We start from the raw sequence: 23825 nt of genomic DNA on the forward strand, positions 1-23825 counted from the left end.
AGAGGGTGCCGGCCAGGGGAGCAGTGGGGGGACAGAGGTGTGGAGGTGCTAAAGATCCTGGAGAGGCTGAGGGACTGGAGGTGCCACGTGGCTGGAGGTGAGCGGGCACAGTTCTGAAGGCAGGAAAGTCTTGAGGGCAGCCAGTCACTGAGTGAATTCTCTCCATGCCAGGAGAAACCTCCTAGGCTTGATGCAGATGAATGATGCGTCGGACTTTACAAAGTTAAAGGACAGATGGAGAGAGACCCTGCACACACAACAGTGAGCAGCTGGCGCACCCACTCAGGCTCTCCATGCTGCTCCAACCAGCTGGCTGGTGGCAGAGCCTGAACTGGGGGGGAGTGGCTGCCACTCTCGTTCCTGCCCAGGGTGGCAGCTGCATGGGGGCATGATGCCAGGGGGTGCCCACGAGAAGTGCTGATGGAAGACAGAGTTTAGGTGGAAAGTGGAAGCTGGGGTGGAGCGTTGGAGAACACCGAGGCCTCGGGTCAGCAGTCCAACTCTCTTTCCGGTCACTCGTGGGGCATGGAGGCCAGCTGGGCTGTGTTGTTTAGCAGCTGGGCTCCTCCATTGGGCACCCTCCTCGAGGTGGGGGGAGCTCAAGTGGGTGCTGGGAGGAGGGCGGCCTGTGACTGAAGCCTCCTAGGTAGCCATCAGGAAGAATGTCCAGACGGTAGTTTGGAGGGAGAGATTGCAGTTAGACCTAAGGAAGAACTTCCAGGTTCTGATTCAGAACTAGAGACTACAGGTAAATGTCAGAACGGCCATGGTAGAGTTATAGCGGATAGTCTGAAATGGGACAGGAGGATTTCCTGAGTGTCAGAGGATTCAAGCCCTGCCTGTGGCTGCCTTTCCAACTCAAAGGACAGAGACAGCACCAGGAAGGATTCCTTTTCCTCTCCTGGCCACTTCTATCTCCAGCAGCCACTGCGGTGAAGCTATCTTTTCCTCCTTGCCACTTCTCCTTCCTCTGGCCCTGCAGCTGGGCCTGAGTCAGCCCCCTCCCCACTCCACCCCCAGCCGGGCAGAGGAGAGTGGGGAAGGGGAGGGCGATCAAGGCAAGCGAGGTTGTCTGGCTGGGGCTTCAGCCTCTGAATCCCAGACCTGATTGCTGGAGGAAGACACCATTCTCTCCCGCCTGTCTCAGGCGCCCCCACCCCTCTTCTTGGAAGGCGGCCTCCAGTTCTGCCCAGCCTCTGCCACGCCTACACATGGCTCCTCCTGTGGAGCTCCTGGGAGCTCCTGCCCAGAGGGGTCTCTCCTCTGGGTGGCCTCGGAATAGAATGCTGGCAGTGCGTGCCTGCAGAGCACTTCCTGTGAGTGGGCGCTGGGCTCCACACTCAACGTGCGTCATCTCACTTATTCCTTATAACGGGCCCTGGCCACTTCCCCTTGCCGACCGAGGTGGACAAGGAATCATCAAAGTCCCCACAACTCCCTATGCAGGCCTGCTGTCTCAGTGGGAGGATGCTTTCTGTCTCGGGAAGGGGAAGATCTGAACAGTTCTCACCAGAAATCTTAGGGACCCTCCTATGCATCCCCTTTATGCGCCTCATTCCCGAGAATTCTAGCCTCCCCACTGCCCCTCCCACCATCCCCTTTGCTCCTCCCTGTCACTGTCATCCTTTCTTCCGCACGTCCCTCCTGCTTCTAGCCTGCTGACTCCTGCCCTTTTCTCTTCCCCCTCAGCCCCCCTTGTGGTCTTTCTGGGGGCCAGAGAGGTGATGACTCAGCCCTGGGACAGAAGCAACCATTCCCCCAATTGGGGCCACCCTCCTCTCAGGCCTGGCTAGTGAGGACAAGCCAGGCTGGCTCCCCAGGGAAGGGGCGAGGCTCAGAACCCCAAGGGGCAAAGCAAAGACACTTGGACTGTAAGCCCTCGGGCATGGCCATCACGTTCAGGGTATGGCCATCTTGACCCCTGGGATGCCTTCCTTCTCTTGTTCTTGGGTGGGCTCAGGAGCCAGTTCAATTTCCTAAATGGGATAAGAGGTGCCTGGGAGTACACATTCCAAAAATGGTCCCTTGAAGAGAAGGTAGAGTGTCCCCAAACAACAACTGACCAAGGGGGCTGGGCAGTCCAAGGCAGAAAGGGCTGGAGGGGGAACTGGGCCCTTCTCTGGAATCTCGGCAGGGCTGGGGAGGCAGCTCAGTGGGGCACAGGGAGGCAGCTTTCAGCTCCATATAAGGAAGAACTTTGCAACAGAGCTGCTCAGAGAAGGAACGGGAGGCCACGAGAGTGACTAAAGTCCTGTCCCCCTGGAGGTGGGCGAGCAGTGCCCGACAACCACTTTGGGCGTGTAGTCAAGGAGATGCCCAACCTCAGACAGCCCTCCAATCCCAAAATGCGTGAGCAAACTTCGGTTCCCCAGCCAACTTCCTCCTGGGCCCGGCGTGTTCAGCGTCCATTCTGAGCGCTGTCCAAGCCCAGGATCTTGCTGAGTGGCCTGCAGCCTGCAGCCTGCAGTCTGCCAGTCAAGGTCGCACGGCCAGCGTCAGAGGTGGACCCAGATCCCTGAAGACTTGGCCTGGAGCCCCGGATTCTGGAGGCTGTGCTCAGCTGCGCCCTCATGCTGGGTGCTGATACGCACCGAGCACCCTGTGCGCCTCTGGGCACCCCCAACACAGCATCCACCTCTGCTTACACTAAAACCCCCAAGGCAGGTGTGGGGAAGGAAAGGCAGCAAGGGGCTCACAGGTGCGCTATTCGTTTGTGACTCACTTCATTCTCTTGTTCACATCTCCTGAACCTTCAGGATGGGGTCCAGACATCCAACGTGCCCCTTCCAGGCATCAGTATTTCCAGTGCTCCCCGCTGTCTTCCCCACTCTTTGCGTACACTGCCCTCTCCCCAGAGACACCCTTGCCCTGAACCTCCTCTTCCCCTGGCTGCCTGCCCCATCCTCCATGGCCAGTCTCACCCACGCCAGGCCACCTCCTCCAAGCAGACTCCCTTCCCTGCCAGCCAGAAACCATCCCTCCACTTCTGGCCTCCCGCAGCCTTCTGGCCTGGCCCTGTCAGTGCCCAACCGTACCGGAAATGGTCTTTCATATAGACAGCCAGTGCAGCTAAATGGTGGAGACCGTGGGCTCTGGGGTAGGAAGCAACTAGGATTCTTGAGCAGGTCCTTCAACCTTGCTGAGCCCATTTCCTTATTGTAGAATGCTGACTGCTCTAGTCCCTGCCTCCAGATTATTGTGAGGGTAAAATAAGATGACTTCATGTTTTACAAAATGGTTTTGAAAATGACTGTTTCAAAACCAGCCTCTGCCACTAGCCAGCTGCAGACTAGGGCATCTGTCTCAACCTCTTGGAACCTCAGCTTCCAACTCTGTAAAATGGGGTTAGTAATACTGCTCACACACCATGGCTGCTGAGGGCAGTAAATGAGAGGGTACAGGTAACAATGTCATAAAAATGCCCCTCAAAAAACTGCTCAACCACTGATCGAGGCCTCAAAGTGACAGGCAGGGTACTAAACATCAAAGTGCAATTAACAGCAGACTTGATTCATAATAATATTAAATAATGAAGAGGAGGGGCTTCCCAGGTGGTGCTAGAGGTAAAGAACTCACCTGCCAGTGGAGGAGACATAAGAGACCTGGGTTGGATCCCTAGGTTGGGAAGATACCCTGGAGGAGGGCATGGCAACCCACTCCAGTCTTCTTGCCTGGAGAATCCTATGACAGAGGAGCCTGGCGGGCTATAGACCGTAGCATTGCAGAGTCAGATACAACGGAAGCAACTTAGCACACAGTGAAGAGGATGGGGACTTCCCTTGCGGTCCAGTGGATAAGAATCCACCTTCCAATGCAGGGGACGTGGGTTCGAACCCTAGATGGGGAACTAAGATCCCACACGCCGTGGAGCAACTAAGTGTGGGTATGAAACTAGTAAGCCCACGCACCTCGACTAGAGGTGTGTCCAGAGAGCTGGGGCGCCGCAGCTAAGACCTGAAACAGCCAAATATAAGTTTTTAAAAAATAATGAAGAGGATGATGATGGTCAGGCCTTCCCTCCATTAACTCACCTGCCACCTGACAGAGACACAGGCCTGGCCCCTGGGGCCCCTCTTGTGCCCCTGGAAGCCCCAGCTGGCAGAGGATCCCACCTCTGCCCTCTCCCCGACTCCCACGGCTGTCCTGGTAGCATCTTTCCTCTGTAATCCACGCCCTCACTTTCATGGTATCAGCCATTTCCTGCACTAGACAGTGAAGACTACGAGAGCAGAACCCCAGAGGCTTGAGTCTTGATCAGGCAGCCACTCACACTAACATACAGCAGGCGCCCACTAGAGAGCTCTCGTCGGTGAATGGCCGGCTGCCAGGTGAGTGGCTATGCCGGGTGGACCCGCACAGCCCGGCAGTGCTGCCCCAGGGTCTGGCTGCCCCCGCCCCGCCCAGGCTCACCTGCTTGTACTTGTAGAAGAGCAGCAGCAGCAGCAGCAGCAGCAAGGCCATGATGGACACGCAGGCCACCAGCACCGGTGTGAAGAGGGGCTCATCGAGGGGCTGCATGGAGGCTCCTGCACGAAGGGGCGGGCCAGGGGAGTGAGCCGGCCGATGGGGCCTTTGAGACCCCGTGCCCCACTGGAACAGGCCCGTGGCCTGGAACACAGTAGGTGCCCCCCAAACTCTTGTTGACTGAACAAGGTGTCCTCTCAGTAGGAAGCTTGCAGACCCTCCCCCAGCCAGGGGCAAGGACCCACCTCCAGCCCTGCTCACGCCCAGCTCTAAACCCTGCCCAGACTCATAGCCTCTGCAGCCGGGGGAGCCCCTCAGATCACACAACCCACCCCCTGCCTGTGTAAGAAGCCTCTGGGGCTCAGCCACGACTTGAACCCTCCCCCAATGTGGAGGTTCGTTACCTACACCTCTGGCCAGCTTGGACGGAGAGACCTTCTAGAGGTTGGACTGAAATCTGCCTCCCCAGGAGGTCCCTGCAGCGTCCCCAAGTGCCCTCTGGGACCACACGGCCCTCCAAGAGTCTGAAAGCCAGGCTCATGGACCCAGGTCTCCTCTTCCCACATCAGTAGCCCCAGTTCCCTTGATGTGTTGGGAAGGACCTAATTTCCACCCCCTGGCCAGATCAGCAGCATGAACCTGAGACTCAGCCTCACTTCTACCTCTTATGAGGTGTGAGAGCAAACCTGTGACTACTCCTGAAGACTTGGGTTCATCATGCCCCAGGAGGGAAGGCAAACTGTACTAAAGCGACTTCCTGGGGTTGGGCGAGGGCACTGAAATAATGTCTGCAAGGGGCTTAGCATGATGCCTGGCACAGTGTAAGCCAAGATGTTGGCTTTCTTATTTGTAATATAGGCCCACCAGCTTGAGACACAGCCGCCAGGGTAGCGCACGTGAATTGGGACTCCAAGGCTAGGGCACCAGGAGCCCCTTGGAGCCAGGCGGAGGCCCCAGTCTGTCCTCTCTGGGCCTGGCACACAGTGGGTGCCAAACCTGCTTTTCGGAGGCCTGAGGGTGCTGTGGCCCTGTATAGTCTTGGGCCGCTCAGAATCAAAGAACTGACCTACATGCAGCCTCTGTGCAGTGCAGAGAGGGATGAGTCTTCCTCAGACGATGCTGCTGCGGCAGTTGCCCCCCACCCCCACCGCACAGCGGCCGCGGGTGGATAGGACTATGTCTCTGATGGAAGGGAGTCTGGGAGGGATGGGAAAGGCCGGCGAGGATGGCCCTGGGTTGGGGGCGGGGACTGTGTTCATTAGTCGCCTGTCCCTGTCACCAGACTCTAAGCCCGGGGGAGGCTCTGCTCCCCTGTGAGTCTCAAATACCCACCTGTGAACTAATGAATGAGTCAGCTCAAGCACAGCAGCAAGAGCAGAGGGGCCAGATTAGGCTGCCGCTGCTTCAGGCTGCTTTCTGTCTAGATCTCTGCTTCCCCTCTGCCCTTCTCCCTCTCCTACTTCCAGCCCTCTGGGTTCTAGACTGCCCGTCTTGCCGCCTTTGGTCACGAGGGGCCTAGAGTCGCACATGGAAAGCTAGACTCGGTACGGCTGGGATCCGCTTGGCGCTGAAACTCTGGCCCTTGGCTCCCAGGAGTGGGTGGGGGTAGTTCCCCAGGCACCCCTCCTGTCACAGCCTGGAGCAGGGGTCCAAGGCTCACCTACAGAGATGGGCCCCAAGGCCCCGGAGGTGTTCCCCATGCTGTTCTGGGCCCTGCACTCGTACGTCCTGTTGTGTTCCAAGGTCCCAGGGGTCAGCAGGCTCTGGACGGTCACCTTGTGGAAGGGCTCCTGGCGCAGGACGTCAGGGTTCAGCTCCTCCAGGACCAGCACGTGGGTCTTATCACATCTGGGAAGCACAGAATGTGGTCAGAGCTTTGGGGTGCCCAGCCCCTGAGCCCAGGTGAGGAGGAAAGTCACTTACCTGTTGGTGTGGCTGCTGCACTGCACCCACGTCACATTGGGCTGGGGGTACCCTGAGGCTTCACAGAGCAGGGCTTTGGAGCCATTGATGAGGGTCCACATGACTTCTACCTCCGGGGGGTCTGAGGTAGAGAGGGCCTGAGTCTTCTCGCCTGACCGCCCACCCTGAGCCTTCTCTGCGCCAGCCTAACCTCCCCCAGCTGGTCTATCTCGGCCGCCCCAGGGACCCTGTGTCCCCAAGCCCTTCTACTCACATAGAAGGGTGAGTTCAAAGGTCAGGGTGTCTTCGCCTCTGGCGTTTCTAGCCTGGAACGAGTAGAGGCCGGCCTCGGAGGGCTTCAGGCGAGGCAGGGTGAGCTTGGAGGTGTATCTGTGTGGGAGGAGCAGGCCGTCTGGGGTGAGGACAGAGGGTTCCGACAACCACCTTAGAAGGGGTGGTTTTATTTTTGGTCAAGGGTCTGGGGCACGAAGGCCTTGGCTGAGCCAGGTACCCAGGCTGGGTCCACTGAGACATGGAAAAACCACCAACCCGATTTCCTTAATTGCCTCTCATCCGCAAAGCACTTTGGTTCTGAGGTTTAGTGGAGGCAGTGTCTGTACAGTGCCAATGCTGGGAGGCACCTCACAAGCCTCACTATATGTATCTACTTTCACCACCATCACTGGGCTAAACAGTCCTCACTGAAAACGCCAGTACCTGGTCAGCTTCTATCCCCAAAGTGCCAGCCGTGCCAGGAGGGGCTTTGAAAGGGACAGGAGGCAGGATGCAGCCAGGAGGCTCCAGAGACCAGGGCTCCAGTCCTAGTATTGCCACTTCCCAGCTGTGGGACCTTAGGCAAGGATACTTAACCTTTCTGTTCCTTTGCTTCTTTTTCTGTGAGCATGAGGGATCTGTATTCAGAGAGCCTGACTCATTGCAGATACTTGCCCCTTCATTGGAAAATATCTGCAGCCATTACTAGACTAAAACCCATGGTGTTTACTCAGCCAGTTCATCGGCATAGAGAACCCCTCTACCTGTGTCAGTTCTTGAGATAACTAAAACCTACTTCTTAAACGGAAAGAATTTAACTCTTTGCATGAGTCCAAATCACCATGAACACACCTACCACGTGGGCTCAGTTTGGTGCCCTGCGCTGAAAGGCCCCAGATTACCGAGTTCAAGGGCACCTCTCTGGTTCCTTTCCACAGTGTCCCTATTGCTGACAGACCCCTGAAACATATCCATGGATCAGCGCCCTACCAGGTGTCTGCAGACTCCAGTTCAGAACTTCTCCTTTAGACAAGAGGGAGCTAGAAATCCTGGCTGGAAAGGACAAGAAAGGAACTAGGAAGAAGAAGACGAGGACAAGCGAATGTCTTTGTTGATTCTGTTGATCAACAAACAAGAATCCAGGAATCAAAGAGGTCTGGGCTTCCAGAGCTAGAAAGAGAACTCCGGAGAGTTTGGGAGTTAGAAGATGTCTGGGGATTACCTATCGCAGAGGTGGCAAACAGGTCTCCTCTCACGAGTCAATTATGGTAGAGACATAGCCTAAAGACGCTATTGAGAAGGACTCTGAGGCTGCACTTAGACATCGCAGGAAATGGTTCAAAACTGAATTAGGGCTGTGCATCACAGTTGTGGGAGAAGATGTGATTGCATGTGATTCACGTTTTTGCTGTCTTTAATGGACCTGTTCTCTCTCATTCAAATGGTGGAGGAATAGATAGGATGTGGTATGTATATACAATGGACTATTACTTAGCCATAAAAGGGAATGAAGTTGGGTAATTTTTAGAGATGTGGCTGGACCTAGAGGCCGTCATAGAGAGTGAAGTGAGTCAGGAAGAGAAAAATTACTATCGTATATTAACACATACATGTGGAATCTGAAAAAATCAGTATAGATGGTCTTATTTATAAAGCAGAAATAGAGACAGACATAGAGAACAAACATGGATATCAATGGGGGAAAAGGGAGATGGGGTGAACTGGGAGTTTGGGATTGGCATATATATGTTATTGATACTATGTATAAAATAGGTAATTAATGAGAGCTACTGTACGGCACAGGGAACTCTGCTCACTGCTCTGCGGTCATGACCTGAATGGGAAAGAAGTCCAGAAAACAGGGGATATGTGTATACATACAGATGATTCGCTTTGCTGCGCGTAGAACCTAACACCACACTGTAAAGCAGCTATGGATGGAGTGTGCGCATGCTCAGCGGTGTCTGGCTCTGTGACCCCAGGGACTGTAGCCCGCCAGACTCCTCTGCCCATAGGATTTTCCAGGTGCGAATACTGGAGTGGGTTGCTGTTTCCTTACTCCAGGAAAAAATTTTAGAAATAGAACAGGGTAGAGAAATGATTATTTTCACACTTGTTATCAGTGTTCCTCCTTAGGGAAAAAACTCTCTTGTTTAGAAACTGCCTGGTTAGGTCATTTTGGGCAGGAAAGTAAGACCCTGAGGAGAGAGTCCACAGGAGACAAAAAGACATTTCTAAAATGCTCTGCGGGACTCTGGGAGTGGAGGGTGGGGGCGTGCACAGGCAGACAGACCTTTATAAGAAGAGTTTTGATCCAGCAGAGAAGAGTAGCTGGTGAGAAATTCTCAAGGGTGGATGGCCACAGGTTTTTAAAGAACGTTTGATGTATCTGTGACTGAGAGATATTAATTCCCTCTAGTCCCCCAAACCTGTGTGTGTGGCTCTAGATACCTCGAGCAATTGCCATCAGGAGTGTGACTCTGAGTGGAAATCATGGGGATGGCCTTCTGCATTTGGATTAGTCACAAAAGAGGAAAATGAATAAGCTCAGGAGACCTTGGGTGACCGTCAGAATGCGCACACCCAAGAAATGGTAGAGCTCTTGAGGACAGTGCTTAATTTCCCAAGGATACAGCACAAAGGGTATGCTGATTTCATCTACATCTCAAACACAGATGACTGACGTTGAGGCTCTACCTAGTCAAGAAAACTGAGACCTAGAAATGGGCAAGGACTCACCCCCTAGTCAAGGCTGAGACAGGACCCAAGAGTGTTGACTCTCGGTTAAAGTGTTCTCTGTCTGGCTGCGGGCCATGCAGATGGGAGCTAGTGGGTGGTACCTGTATGTGTCGCTGGTGGTTACAAAGTTGAGCTTTGGCTGGGAGCCAAAGAAGGGACCCTCATAGGTCCAGTTGAAACTTTGCAGGCTTGGGTAGGCCTCCACCTTGACTCTGAGTTCGAGCTTCTCACCCACGGCTACCTCTTGGAGGAGGTTCTGCTCGGAGGTTAAGTTCAAGTAGGCACTGTCTGGAAAGCAGAATGCACAGAAGTCTGGAGTGAGTGGGGAGAGGTGCGTCTGTGTGTTCATTTGGTCATCCACCCGTGCATCCAGTCTTTCAGCGGGACCCTCCCTGAGCACCTAGCTTGTGCCAGTCACACAGACCCGGCCTGCAACCAAAACTTGCCCTCTCATCTTTTTCCCACCACTCCCGCCCCTCTCAAAAGCCCCAGGCTTTAAACTCTTATCTCCAAGTTCCTGAAAGAACCTAGGCAAATTCCTATCTTCCTTGGCACCTCTACCTCTTTGTTTATGTAATAAAGAGATTAATAGAATATCTTATTATAACTGTATAAAATGTTTTCTAGCAGGTAAAAATGCCCCCTTTTCTGGTAGTAATTTATATTTCCCCTTTTTCTGGTAGAACTTTAATCAGTGCAACTTCCATATCCAGTTCTAAAGTGGGCATGTGACCCAGGCCAGCCACTCAGCGTAATCTGTGCCCTTTGGATCATGATTGCCATGGACTCACTCATTCCTATGGTTTCTGTTGGAACTGGAGGAAAACAGAAGCTTTCATTCCACTGAGGTTTCCAAGCTTGGTGCTGCCCCACAAGAAAAACATAGAGCCGAGGGATGGAAAACAATAGATTCTTGTCCACATCTGAACATCAAAATCCAACTGTCCCGGAAGCTCATAACCATGTTTTGTTTTGTTTTGCTTTAGCTATAAGGCCAATAAAATCCTCTTTTGGTGAGGTCAGTTTGACTTGATTTCTACTACCTATACATGAAAGATTCTTGACTGGTTCCTTCTAATTAAATGTTGAATGAATTAAAAATCAAGCTGCTCTGATTGAATTGCAGGCAAAGGAAAGGCACCCCCATCCACAGATTCTCCATGCCACTCATGGATGCCTCTGAAATGCCTTCTTAAAACTCCAAGGCTTTGTAAAAATTCCCTGGACTGGATCATCTCTCAGGGCTCCTTTTCGTACTCAAGTCTACGAAATCCAAAATTCACTCTTCTACCCTGTGATGTTCCTGCTCAAAAAGCCCACTCTGATTCCCCATTACCTCCACTATTCAGCCTGGCATTCAAGGCTCTTCCCAATTAGGTCTCTCTATGCCCATCTAGCCGTGGCCCCTCTTCCTACACACATGTGCACACACAGACACCCACACAATTCTCCACCCACCTTGGTGCTCTCATATCCCCAGAACACCCCACAGTAGTTCCAACCTGGGCTCTTTGCTCAAGTCATTTCCTCCACCAGGAACCCCATATTCTTCCTTTCTTCTATTTAGATCCTTCTCATTCTCTAAGACTCCTCCAGCAGGAAGACTCCACCCATCACTCCAGGCTAAAGGAGTGCTCCCTCCTCTGGATCCATTTTCTTTTTTAAAAACTGAGGTATAGTTGATGTATAATATTTGTTAAGTTTCAGCTATCCAATATAGTGATTCACAATTTTTAAAAATTATATTCCATTTAAAGTTGTTTAAAATGATTAACTATTTACCGTGTGTTGTATAACACATCCTTGTAGCTTATTTATTTTATACATAAAAGTTTCTACCTCTTAATCCCCTACTGCTATATGGCCCCTCCCACCTTCCCTCTCCCCACTAGTAACCGCTAGTTTGTTCTCTGAGAGTTGGCCTCTTTCTTGTGATATTCATTAGTTTGTAGTATTTAAACATGTTTAATTTATTTATATTTAAAGGATCTTTTCCCCCAAGTTTTACTTATTTTAACTTTTTGTCTGCATCCTGCAGCGTGTGGGATCTTAGTTCCCCAACCAAAGATTGAACCCGCAGCCCCTGCATTGGAAGGAGGAATCTAAACCACTGGACCAGAAGGGAAGTCCCTTTGTGGTATTTTTAAGATTCCACATATAAGCAATGTCACATAGCACTTGTCTCTGTCTGATTTATTTCACTTGGCAGGATGCCCGCTGCGGCCCTTTGAGATCGTACAGTCATTAGGCACCACATCTACACCACTTCGGGCTTCTCTCGTAGCTCAGTTGGTAGGGAATCTGCCAGCAGTGCAGGAGACCCGGGCTCGATTCCTGGTTTGGAAGACCCCCTGGAGAAGAAAATGGCAACCCACTCCAGTATTCTTGCCTAGAGAATCCCATGGACAGAGGAGCCTGGCGGGCTATAGTCCATGGGGTTGCAAGAGTCAGACACGACTTAGCGATTCAGCCACCACCACCACCACACTACTTCATGCATCTGGTCCTCCCTTTAGGTAGCTGTCTTCTCTCTCCAAGCCTGTGAGCTTTGAGGGCTTTGAAGGCTGTTTTCTTCTCTTTCTTCCTTAGCCAGCCAGCCAGCCATTCATTTATCCAAACTCCTACCACTTCCCATCACCTCCACCATATCCCTCCCTAATCAAGCCACCATCACCTCTGGCTCAAACTAGTAGCAGGAGTTTCCTAACAGTTTCCTGGCTTCTATCCTCGTCTCCCAATAGACAATCCTCAACAAAGCACCAGAAAGCCATATTACATCTTGCTACCCTCAAGTCACATCATGTCACTCCTTTGCTCAAACCCTCCAATTGTATCCCCTCTCTCTCAAGAAGGAAAGCCCAGGCCTCACGTTGGCCTCCCAGGACCTTCTCCTTCACCTCTGATGTCATCATGTACTACACTTCCTCTCAAGCTCCACCCAGCCACACTGGCTGACTTACTCCTTGCACGTGGTGAGCTTGGACCCCCCTTAAGAACACTGCTTGCCCTCTGTCTGCAGCTCTCTTCTCCAAGATTCTACATGGCTTGGTCCTTCACCAACTTCGAGTCTTTGCTCAAATGTCAGTTTCCCAGTAAGTCTTCCTTGATGACCACCCGATTTTAAACTGAAAATCCTATCCAATTGTCTTTTTCATAATTTATTTTGCTTATTGCTTGTCTTCTCCCAACTAGAATACAAACTGCGTGTGGGCAGGGCATTTTCTCTCTCATTTGTAACGGGATCGCCCACATTAAAAAGGATCTAGCGGGAAGAGTGAAGGAAAGCAACATCCGTTGAGTGACTACTGTAGGTCTGCACTACAAAACGGATAGGATTAGAATCCATAACTGGGAGACAGTTCACTGTTCTCCTCTCCTGCCTTAGCCCTCAGAGCTGCCAGCACAGAATGGGCTCACAACAGAGCTTAGGTGCTCCTGAAAGCCTGGTGTATTACTTGTTCTGTGAGGGTAATGATTCTTAGGCTCGCCCTCCCGCCTCCCCTCGGGCTCCCAGGTTAATACATGAGGTGTGGCCAAACTGAAAGCGCTCTGAACCTGTCCCCATCCTGAAGAAGCTGCCCTCTGCTCTGGATTCTCAGCCCAGTGACTGTTGCTGCCTCCTCCCCAATCACTCTGGTCATCTCGGCTCCTTTCTGCTTTGTCCCAGCAGCCATTGTCCCTCCTAGATTGTTTTGGATAACACTCTCTGGGGTCCCCACCATAACCCAGCACCCTTTGCCATCTCTGGCCTGGAACACCGCGTTAATTGCCCTGATGGGTCTCTAGCCTTGAGTCTCCTATCCAATCCATATGACACAGGGCAGAGCTTTCTCAAATGACATCTCCTCAGGCACACTGAGCATTTACTCTGTGCCAGACCCTGCCCTAGTTAGTTAAGACACATTCAATGAATTCTCAGAGCAAACCTATGAGACAGTTACTGTTAGGATCCCCATTTTGCAGATGGGGAGAGTTTAAGCAACCTACCTACGTCGTTGGTGGAGGCAGGCTGGAATGTGGCTCAGGACCACGGGCTCCTGGCCACCACTCCCGCATCCTCTCTGCCATCTGATCCCATCACTCTCCTCTTAAGACCTTTGATGCCCGCCCACCAGAGATGATGCAAGCTGCCCGTTCAACTTGCTCTCGGACACTACGCTCACCCCGCTTTCCTGTGGCCACCCCCGACCCCTCGCGTCGCTGCTGCTGTCGTCGCCTCTGGGTGTCTCAGGTGCTCTTGTTCTCTTTGCCTTTGGGCCTTGCATATGCTGTTCCCTGAGCCAGAAGTGCTGCTCCGCTTCTTCCCCTCCCCTCTGCCCAGCTAACCCGCCTCCATTCTTCTGGCCCCAGCTTAGAGCCCATCTAGCCCAAGCCTTTGCTGGGGAGCCCCCTTGGTGTCCCCAGGACACCTCAGGCGTCTCCCACGCCCGCCCAGGTGCCTGCTGTCTGTTCACATGCCCATGTGGTGTGAGTCCCAGGCATGCAGGAATGAATGAATGAGTGAACAGCAAAGTCTAGGAGGGAGCTACTGGACCTCAGTCCCAAAACACAACAAAATGATGCTGGAATGAGATGCAGCCGTGTACTGTGGGACCTCCAAGGTGGGAGAGAGGGAGGATTCTGAGAGAGAAGGAATCAGAGGGCTGACACAGACATGGCTCCTTAGCCAGGCTGAGAAAAGGGAGATTCTAGCGAGCTATTCTAACAGTGTCAGCTCCTTTTTTAAATATCAGCTCCCGCTTTCTCAATCCCCATATGCACCCCCTCACCCCAGGATCCATGCTGACCCTCCCCCACCACCCCAATGCTCACCTACCACCCGGAAGACCATGGAGGTAGTGTGGACGCCCCGGGCATTGGTGGCCACGCAGGTGTAGTTGCCGGCATCTTGGAAGCCTACATGATCGAGTTTGAGGGTCAGGACTTTTTGATAACGGTTGTCACGGAAGTCGGATTGTTGAGAGATTGCAAGCTGCATCCAGAAGGAACAGAAATGGTACACAGAGGTGATTTAGGAATTAGAAAGAGCTGGGTTCTAATTCTCAGCCTTTAAGGATTACTATCTGCTTTTCCTTGGGCAGCGGCTGAACTGTGAGCCTCAGTTTCTTCATCTGCAAATTGGGCCTAACACTGGCCCATGCTTCTAGGGCTGTAGTGAAGAGTAAGTGAGATGGAGAATGCAAATGGCATAGGGCTATGCCTGGCATGCAGAAGGCATGGGGAGGAAGTATGTTCTTAGAAGTGGCCTAATGCCATTTCCTCCTGAGAAAACCCCCTGTTCCTCTCTTTAGAGTTTTTCAGAAATAATCCTTACATTCCTGGGCCTCAGAGGTGGCCTTGGAACCCCTTGCAAAGTCAGAAGTGAGCTGACATGTGCCTCTTGTCTACAGGCTAGGGCAAAGGTCATGGGTCAAGAGGGCGGAATACTGCCTCCTCCCTCTCCCATCACATGTGTAGATGCAGGAGCCTGAGACTTGCTTCTGCATCATCTGCTGAGCAGCAGTGAGACCTTGGGTGAGTTACTCCCCTCTCTGGTCCTGAGCCATGCCCTCAGCTCCCAGTGCCAGCTTGAGGTGGGGCCTGGAGTGCCAGGAGGACAGGCAGGACCCCATCCCCACCCCCAGGTACTGACTTTTGTGTCTCCACGTTGAAGGAAGACATCAAAGTTGACATCAACGTCGCTGGCTGAGCACACGATCTTAGCAGTCTCTCCTTGAATCCGCACCAGTTCTGCAGGCTCCAGTGTCAAGGTTGGCGGTCCTGGGATGACTGAGGTCAGGGGAAGGCACCCATGAGCACCCAGGCCAGAGCTGCTACTCTGCTTCCTGCCATGGGCCCAGGCTCCCTTCCCAAATCCTGGGAGGCAGCCATGACACCTCAGTTTTCCCTGCAACAAGTCCCATCTCCTAAATGGACCTTGAATAGTCCCCTTGGCTCCAACACCAGCGCCTATCCCCAGTCACACCCTTTCCCTCTGCTCTGGACTCCTGCAGCTACCTGGAAGGCCTCCTTGCTTTCTCACAGCAGCCAACGTGAGCTCCTTACAAGGAAGATTGGGTCACGCTCCTCTCTTGTGCTAACATTCCGTGGCTTCTCATCACTCTCAGACTAAAATCTGCAGTCCCTCATACCTCCCCAGACCCTGCTCTCAACCTGTATGCACTTGCCACCCCTCACTGCTCTGCAGCCATGCGGCCCCTCCCACCCAAAGATGCGCCCTTGCCCTTCCCTTTGGGAATGCTTGATCTACGCAACAACCACACTTTGACTGGTTGTCCTCACCCTTCACATCTTCAGCTCAAACATTCCTCAGAGGGGCCTCCTGTCACAGGTTAGCTGAATTAGCTTTGGGCTTCCCAGGTGGCACTAGTGGTAAAGAACCCGCCTGCCAATACAGGAGACGTAAAAGACTTGGGTTCGACCCCTGGGTCGGGAAGATCCCCTGGAGGAGGGCATGGCAACCCGCTCTAGTATTCTTGCCTGGAGACTCCCATGGACTCCCCTACCCAAATCTCTTCAGCTTGGTTTCTTGTTCATCACATTTATTTGCTTTCTCTCTCATCTGTCATCCCCAGTAAATGAAGGTGGTATCCCTAGTGTGGTATGCCTAGTTTAGGCACAGCTAACCCAGTGCCTAAAACAGCAGTAGTGGTTTAATCGCTCAGTCGTCTCCGACCCTTGCGACTCCACGGCCTGTAGCCCGGCAGGCTCCTCTGTCCATGGGACTCTCCAGGCAAGAATACTGGAGCGGGTTGCCATTTCCTTCTTCAGGGGATCTTCTTGACCTAGGAATCAAACCCAGGCCTCCTGCACTGCAGGCAGATTCTTTACCAACTGAGCCACGAGGGAAGCCCTAGCCTATGAATTAACATCTCTGGCTGTGTTGAAAGATAACCTAACTCAGTTTCTCAGGGTCAGATGCTAAGGAGCGCACTCATGTCCCAGAGTCATGGCGAAACGAGGGCCCTAGGATCCCTCTGTAAGGTGGGCTGCAGGGAAAGGTCCTCCCTGGCTCCTCTGCACACACAGTGGGTTCCCTTGGCTTCCTGGACAGGTTTTGTGGGCTCAGGGCCTTGGGCCAGCCCTGCCACTCTGACCCTGGCCTCATTACAGGTGCTTGCTTCCTGTCTCAGGCTCAGATTCTGATCCTGGGGTCCTGCTGACTCACATCAGTTCTCCCAGAAACCGGAATCCATCTACCAGCCCAGCAGAAACAAGAGGGGAGCGGACAGGAGAGAGACTTCAACACCACTGATGCCGATGCTGAGGCGTCCCATGCGCCTGCCATCCTGAGCCCCCATGGCATTGCTCGTGGTGGCCCCCTCTCCTGCGCTCAGCACCCAGCACCTGGTGGGCCCCGAGTAGGAAGCCATGTCTGCAGGGGTGGGAGAGCTTCGGGCCCTCCTTCCATTCCTGGAACACCTGAAGCCTGCTCCCAGCTCACGACTGTGGACCTGCTGTTCTCCGCTGTTTCCACCTTCTCATAACTCACATCTCCACTCAAATAAAACGGCACTGTCTGCATGAGCCCCCACGCCCACACTCTACGCCGCCGCCCAGTTCAATGCTTTCCATAGCCTGTGCCATGACCTGAGACTGCCCTGCCAGCTGAGTTATCAGCACACGTGTGGTTCTCCTCCCAGCACCTCACACCTCATGGCCTTGCTTCAGCAGGCGCCCCGTGGATGCCATAGGCATGACTGGGAGGAAGAGGTGAAACGAAGCACCCACCCTTACTTCCCCTTCAGCCAGGCACCAGCTCTCAGGTCGGCCCTGTCCACGCACCTTTCTGAACTTTAAGCCGGATGCTGAGGGACTTCACCACCCTGCCAGCCACCCGAACGCTGCACTCGTAGTCCTGGCTCTCAATAAACTTGGCCTTGTGGATGGTGAAGCCGTACCAGGGCGAGAAGGAGTAGCTGGTTTGGCGCAAGACAGGCCGGCCGCGCACCCGCGCCAGCGAGACGCCCGCCTCCAGTGCCGGGTCAGTGAGCAGACAGGGGAGCAGGGCGTCCTGACCCTCCAGCACTGTCACTTCCTCGGCCAGGACCCTCCAGGGCCGAGCAGGGTCTGGGGAGCATGGAGATACAGGGTTACAACAGCCCCCCCTCCACCAGGTCCCTGGACACTGGTGACAGTGAAGCTCAGAGATGCTGTTCGTTGGCCTGAGGTCACATAATACCGGGGAGGCTCAGCTGATGCTTGGGGGCACTGGGGCCAGGTCCAGCCCCACTACTTAATGCTGTGTGATCTTGGGCAAATGACTCAGCCTCTCTGAGCATCTGGAAAGTGGGCAGAAACAAGAACCTTCTCACAGGGTTGCTGTGAGGAATGAAATTAGAAGCACTGCCACAGGTCCTTGTTCGTGGCAGGTTCTCAGTAAACGTGGAGCTGGCCTATTATGATGGCTCACGTCAGGGCCCAGCCCTCTTGGCCATTCCTGGTGGGCCGTGCTGGACTAGTCCTCTTGGGAGGGGGCTCATAGTCCTCACCTTTGACGTAGAGGTGGATAGCAGCAGTGCCCGCCAAGGGGTCTCCAGGCTCAGTGCAGCGGTACGTTCCCGTGTGTAGGAAGGTGGCATTGTTCGTGCTGAGGATGCTTCTGGGGGCCTCAGAGTCCAGAGTCCAGTAGGGGGAAACGGGGCCATCCCACTTCACGCTGCCATTGCTCATACATCGCAAGGTCACCGCTGTGCCTGGCTCCACCACCAGCTCAGGGCCACTGGGCTCTATCACCGGGACCCCCTGACCTGGTGATGGGAAGTGGCAAACAGAAGCGAGGGCTGAGGTGACATCCCGTTGGCTGTACCCTGCCTCTGACATGGGTGCTGCTCTGGCAGGGTGCTGCTGGTTCTGGGGTTCAGCTACGAACTGCAGGACCACCTCGAACAAGTCCCTGCCCCTCTCCGGTCAGTCACTCAGGCCCTGCCCCAAACCTTGTGTGATGGACTGACGTCTCTGATGTCTCTGAGAGAAGGGGACTGGGGGCTTTCTTGGCCTCCCACCCAGCCACTGTCCCATGGGGGCTACCCTGGCCTCTGGCCTCAGTCTTCCTGGCCATGACTGCATCATTCTCCCCAGGAGTGGACTCTTTCAGCCTGATGTAATAAATGGCCTGCATTCCTGCTACGAAGTCCAGCACCTAGCTCAAAGAAGGAGTTTCAAACAAGCAAAAATGAAAGTCGCTCAGGCATGTCTGACTCTCTGCAACCCCATAGACTGTAGCCCACCAGGCTCCTCTGTCCTTGGGATTCTCCAGGCAAGGAAGAAACAGATGAATAGAATGTTCGTGGCAAAGTGCTCTGAATTAATTCACACCAGGAAGAAGAAAAAGGGGCTTCCCTAATGGTCCAGTGATTAAGACTCTGAGCTTCTACTACAGAGGGCACGGGTTTGACTCCTCTTCATGCCACACGATATGGCCAAAAACAAATAAAACTGCATATACCTTTAAAAAGTATTTTAAAGAAATAAAAGAAGAAGAAAAGGGGTGTGGGATCTTAGCATAGCAGAGTTCAGAGTCTTCTGCTGTGCCTTCTCTCATCACTGGACATCTGGTCTGTAGCACAGTGGGGAGGTTCAGAGGCTCTGTGCCTCAGTTTCCCCATATAAGATGGGGACCAAAATTATACCCATTTATTGGGATGTCGGGAGATTTAAATGCACAGAAAGCTTTAGAACATCACCTGTCACCAAATATAAATAACTCAGCCAAGGTTAGCCATTCTATTTACCATCTAGTCTACCCCCAGGAGCCCACCCTAACATCCCAGCGCTGCTGTATTTACTAGGGAGACAATCTCTTTTAAGGAAAATTTTCTTGAAGGAGAAAAGAGAACTTGAAACTCATCTCAGGCCCTCCGGGAAGAAGGCCCATTGCCTCTGCAGTGTCAGCATTTTTCCAAGGCCTAAAATAGGGGTAAAGGAGGGAAGTGAGAGCTGATTCAAGGACATGGACGGGCTGCCAGGCGCCCTCCAGCTTGTGCAGGCGGAAACACATTGCTGGCACCCAGCCTAGCCCCCGTTTCCGCTCAGCCTGCAGTCCTTCTCCCAGGGAGGCTCTCACTTCTGCTTCCTGGCCACTGTCCCCTTTAGGGGAAAGAACCCCTCACCCCGCGAAACAGGCAGTACCACCTGCTGGGCACTGGCACGTCCCAGGCTGCGGGACCCGGCACTGCCACTGACCTACTAGGTACCCCCCTACTGATTCCAATCTGTCTGTCCCAGTGATGGGGCCACAGACATCCCAACCCTGAGGGAACCTGGCAAATTCAGGGACTCTTCATCATCTTGCACAAAAGCTTCATCTTAAAAAAAAAAAAAAAAGTGTAATTATTTATTTGGCTGCATTATGTCTTAGTTTTAGCACGTGAGCCCTTTCGTTGCAGCGTAAGCGCTCTGAAGCTGCAGTGTGTGGGCTTAGCGGCATGTAGGATCTTAGTTCCCCAACCAGGGGTTGAACCCACGTCCCCTGCATTGGAAGGTGGATTTTTAACCACTGGACCACCAGGGAAGTACTGCACAAAAGCTTCTTAAATGGGTCTTTCCATCCCACTGCACCCTGCCCTCACCACAAACCCCAGAATCAGAAAGATCCTCGCTGTCAAATTATTTCAGGATGACTTAATTTATGTTTTGATTTTGTACACATCAGAGATGTGCAGGCTTCTGATCCGCATAAAGGATGGAGTGACCAGAGGAATACTGCGGAAGCCGACGCCTGGGGGTTGTAGCCAGGCTTCCCTGTGCTGCTGACCCCCACGGAGAGGGGCAAGCATCATTTTTGGCAGGCTGCTGGCAAGTCCCAACAGAGCAGGTGCTAGCCTATTACTGCTGCAGCCACGGAGGGCATCGGGGTGGGGGTGCGGGACTGGGGGGAAGAGCTTGACTGTGGGCTCACGTCAGCCAGTTGTTGCTCAGTCATGTTTGACTTTTTGCGACCCCATGGACTGTAGCCCACCAGGCTTCCCTGTCCATGGAATTCTTCAGGCAAGAATGGGTTGCCACTTCCTCCTCCAGGGCATCTTCCTGACCCAGAGATCGAGCCTGAGTCTCTTGCATCTCCTGCATTGGCAGGATTCTTTACCACTGTGCTATGCCAACCTGGGTCTAAAACTTGGCTCTCCCCTGCTAACTAAGAAGGCTGCTTAACCTCTGACCCTCAGGCTACTCTTTCAATGAGAATAATCTGAATTTCCACATCTGAGAGGTCCTGGGAGGATTCAAGAAGGTGATACGCAACCTCTGGCTGAGTCAGCTCTCCTGTCCTATGTTACTGCTTCAGCTGCTGCTGCTGCTAAGTTACTTCTCCTCTCTGGTCCTGACACTCTGACAGCTGAAGTGCTAACTTTTAAAGGTCACAGCCTATGCCTGTAACATCCCGCGGTCTCAGAGTCTGTGACTCTGTATTCTGCTTCTGCCCCTGCTGGGTCTCACAGGCGCCTTCTCCCTCCTCCACCCCTCCCCTGTCCTCTAACTCCAGCCTCGGCCTCCTGGAAGTGTAGTCAGAGAGGCATTATCTTATTTGGTCCTGTTGTCTCGAGTATTCATGCAGGACAGGGCTGACACCCTCAGTTTCCGCTCCAGCTGCCCACTGCTGGCTTGACTGGAGGGAAGGAAAAGCTTGCTCAGGCCTTTACTCCCTGGGTGGGGGCCAGACCCCTTCTGTCCCTTCACCCCACCATCTCATCTCCCCAAACCTTCTCGCCCCCTCCCACTTGCTTGGGAGACCCCCCTCATCATCAGCTCCCAGGGTGTGCCCCAAACACCCCCCACCTCTCCCCCAACACACACACACCCACACCCACCCACCCACCCACCCACACCATGCCAAAGTTTGGGGCACAGCCTCCTCCTCGGCCCAGAGTCTTAGCCTCTTCTGGCCTCTAGGATGCACTGATTCTGTTCCTCAACTTTCTCACAACTGCCCTTCATTCATCACTGGTCTACTGAAAATGTAGGCTTCCAGCCTGCAGTCCCCATTTCTTCTTTCCTTTGAGGCGAGATGCTGGACAGCCCCTCCATCCCCCATCAGTCTCCCATGGGCATTTTCTGGGCAGGAAGATAGGACAAAAGAGTGAAATTAAACCCACAAAGCTTTCTAGGATGAGGGGAATAGTGTCTATCTTAACTGAGATGATGGGGACACAAGCATATATACTTGTCAAATCTCATCACAGGTGCTTAAGAATCTGTGCTTTCTATTACACATAAATTCATCTCAACAAGAGAGGACAGACTTGCAAGCCCAGCAGAACTGACTGGGCCCAAAAGAGCCCTTCAGTGGGCCATCTCCCCCTCAGGATCAGATGTACCTATTTCTCAGGGTCCTACAGCCGCAGGACTGTGGGAAGAGTAGAGATGCCACTGCCTTCCTACCCCACCCACAATCTCCATCCTTCCTCAGGGTTCCTCCAAACATGCAAGAAAATTTAGGGGCGCCCCTGGTGATCCAATGGTGAAGACTCCACACTCCCAGTGCAGAGGGCACGGGTTTGATCCCATATCCCACACAGAGTAGCCAGAAGAACTTAACATGTATTTGTTGGGCCTACTGTAGATATGAGTCCAGTACCTAGCCCCCAGCCTCCGTTAGGGACCCTCCTAGCGGGAGATCCTGCATCACCAACGCTGTCGGAGGGACGGGATTCGGGCGGGGTCTGCTCCACAGCTCTGTGTCCTGAGGCCCCGCAGCCCGTGTATGGGAGGGTTTCAGCCTAGCAGACACTCGCTGCCCTCCCCTGAGACAAGCTGCTAGCCCTGTACTCGCTCGTCCCAAATGTACCTCTCCTGAGCCCTGGGCCAGAGAGGCTAACCTCTTCCCTCTCCTTCTGACCTCTTGCCCAAGCTGTCCAAGGAAGGACCATTGCCTCTTCAGGCCCCTCCAAGTCACATCCTGCCTCATTCGCCTCGTGAGTCCCACACTGGCAGTGCCAGCGCAGCCACGAGGGGCTCTCTGGGCCACCCTGCTCAGTGTAGGTCTGGACAAGTGGCACTAGCATCTCCTAGGAACTCGCTAGTCATGAAGAATCTCAGGTCCACCTGAGACCAATAGAGTCCGAGTCTGCACTGTAACAAGATCCCTGGGGGATCTGTGTGCACAGTGGGGTTTGAGGAGCATTTTGTCTGGTCCATCAGCCCCCAAAACATGCTGTTGACCATTCGGTAGGCACCAAAGAGCCCCGAGGGCATAGGAATGTGTTCAGGACACATGGACAGTCACCATCTGAGCTGGGCCAGGTCCACAGCCCTGGCCAGGCTGCTTCCACCCAGTTCATACCCGCTTTCCCTCCACTGCCTTTCCAAAGCAGACACCCACACACCCACAGTCCAGGGCTGGGGAGATGAGAACACGGAGTGGAGACACCTAGTGAGGGGCAGAGGTTTAGAGAATCCTTCCCTCGGAACCCTGTCACAACCCTGTCACCCCCACCACCCCTCGAGGCTCTGGTTCTGCTCTTACCATGCCAAGCTGTGGCCACCAGCAGGATCAGCAGGGTCCGTGGGCCCATGGCCTCAGCAGGAAAGTGGCAGGCTGATGCAGGGCTCATGGGTGGGCAGAGAGCCGGATTCTCAGACACTGGCTCTGATGGGACCGGACCCGCTGGACATGTGTTCCTCTCCACTAGCCCTGGCTGTTTGTCTTGTTTTCCTCTTCCTCCTTCTTCTTGGGCTGATCCCACTCTTCCTCTTTTAGCTAGGCAAGGCAACCACAGAGTTTGGAAATCTTGGTTAAAAAAAAAAACAAAACAAAATAAAGACATGACCCCCAGGGGGCGGGGTTGGAGTAAGGGCAGGACCGCTAAGTTCGGAGCCCTTCCGAAGCCGCCTCTAAGGGGCCCTGGGAGTAGAGACATGCCCAGTGTTAGACAGGCAGCTGACTGTACACATGGGGTCTCCAGAGCAGCAGTGGGCTCTTGCTAAGTGGAAAAGAAAGTTAGGTCGGTCTGGACAAGCCTGATAACAGATAGTATCAAGAAGCTTCCATTTACAGGACACTCACCAGCCAAACCTTTACATACCACTGTCCCTTTTTGTTCCCACAAAAATTTTATACAGTAGGTACTGTTCTCATTCCCATTCTACAATGGGAAAATTGAGGTTCAGAGAGCTCAAACACTGTAAACTTGCCCAAGGTCACATAGCTACCAAATGGAGGTGGAATTTGGATCTAGACAACCTGAAGAGGATAAGACTGAATAGCATCACTGACTCAATGGATATAAATTTGAGCAAACTTTGGGAGATAGTAAAGGACAGGAAAGCCTGGCATGCTGCCGTCCATGAGGTCCCAAAGAGTTGGACATGACTTACCAACTGAACAACAACAGCAACATCACAAGCTATATAAGTGCCTTTTTCTGAACTAATTGAGTCTGTTTACTTTTCCAAAGGGGTAAACTGTGTGGCTGTACGTCCAAGAAAATCAGCATTCCTCTGCCGCCTTT

The 23825-nt window shown here is 53.3% G+C and overlaps 1 protein-coding gene across 2 annotated transcripts in view; it reads right to left on the reverse strand.

Moving 5' to 3' along the window:
• Nucleotides 1-22940, reverse strand: part of CSF1R (colony stimulating factor 1 receptor) — a 31499-nt gene extending 8559 nt beyond the window's left edge. For both annotated transcript variants that reach the window (XM_052643016.1, XM_052643015.1), the window contains exons 1-10: nt 22841-22940; nt 17871-18128; nt 17164-17448; nt 15011-15147; nt 14191-14350; nt 9480-9666; nt 6641-6756; nt 6388-6508; nt 6125-6312; nt 4411-4526 (exon numbers count right to left, since the gene is read on the reverse strand). In XM_052643016.1, the coding sequence (XP_052498976.1) occupies nt 4411-4526; nt 6125-6312; nt 6388-6508; nt 6641-6756; nt 9480-9666; nt 14191-14350; nt 15011-15147; nt 17164-17448; nt 17871-18128; nt 22841-22928 (1656 nt within the window). In that variant the 5' untranslated portion in view covers nt 22929-22940. The remainder of the gene's footprint in view (nt 1-4410; nt 4527-6124; nt 6313-6387; nt 6509-6640; nt 6757-9479; nt 9667-14190; nt 14351-15010; nt 15148-17163; nt 17449-17870; nt 18129-22840) is intronic.
• Nucleotides 22941-23825: the final 885 nt, after the last annotated feature.

Source organism: Budorcas taxicolor, chromosome 7, assembly GCF_023091745.1.
Source record: "Budorcas taxicolor isolate Tak-1 chromosome 7, Takin1.1, whole genome shotgun sequence".
In the NCBI taxonomy this organism is placed as follows: Eukaryota; Metazoa; Chordata; class Mammalia; order Artiodactyla; family Bovidae; genus Budorcas; species Budorcas taxicolor.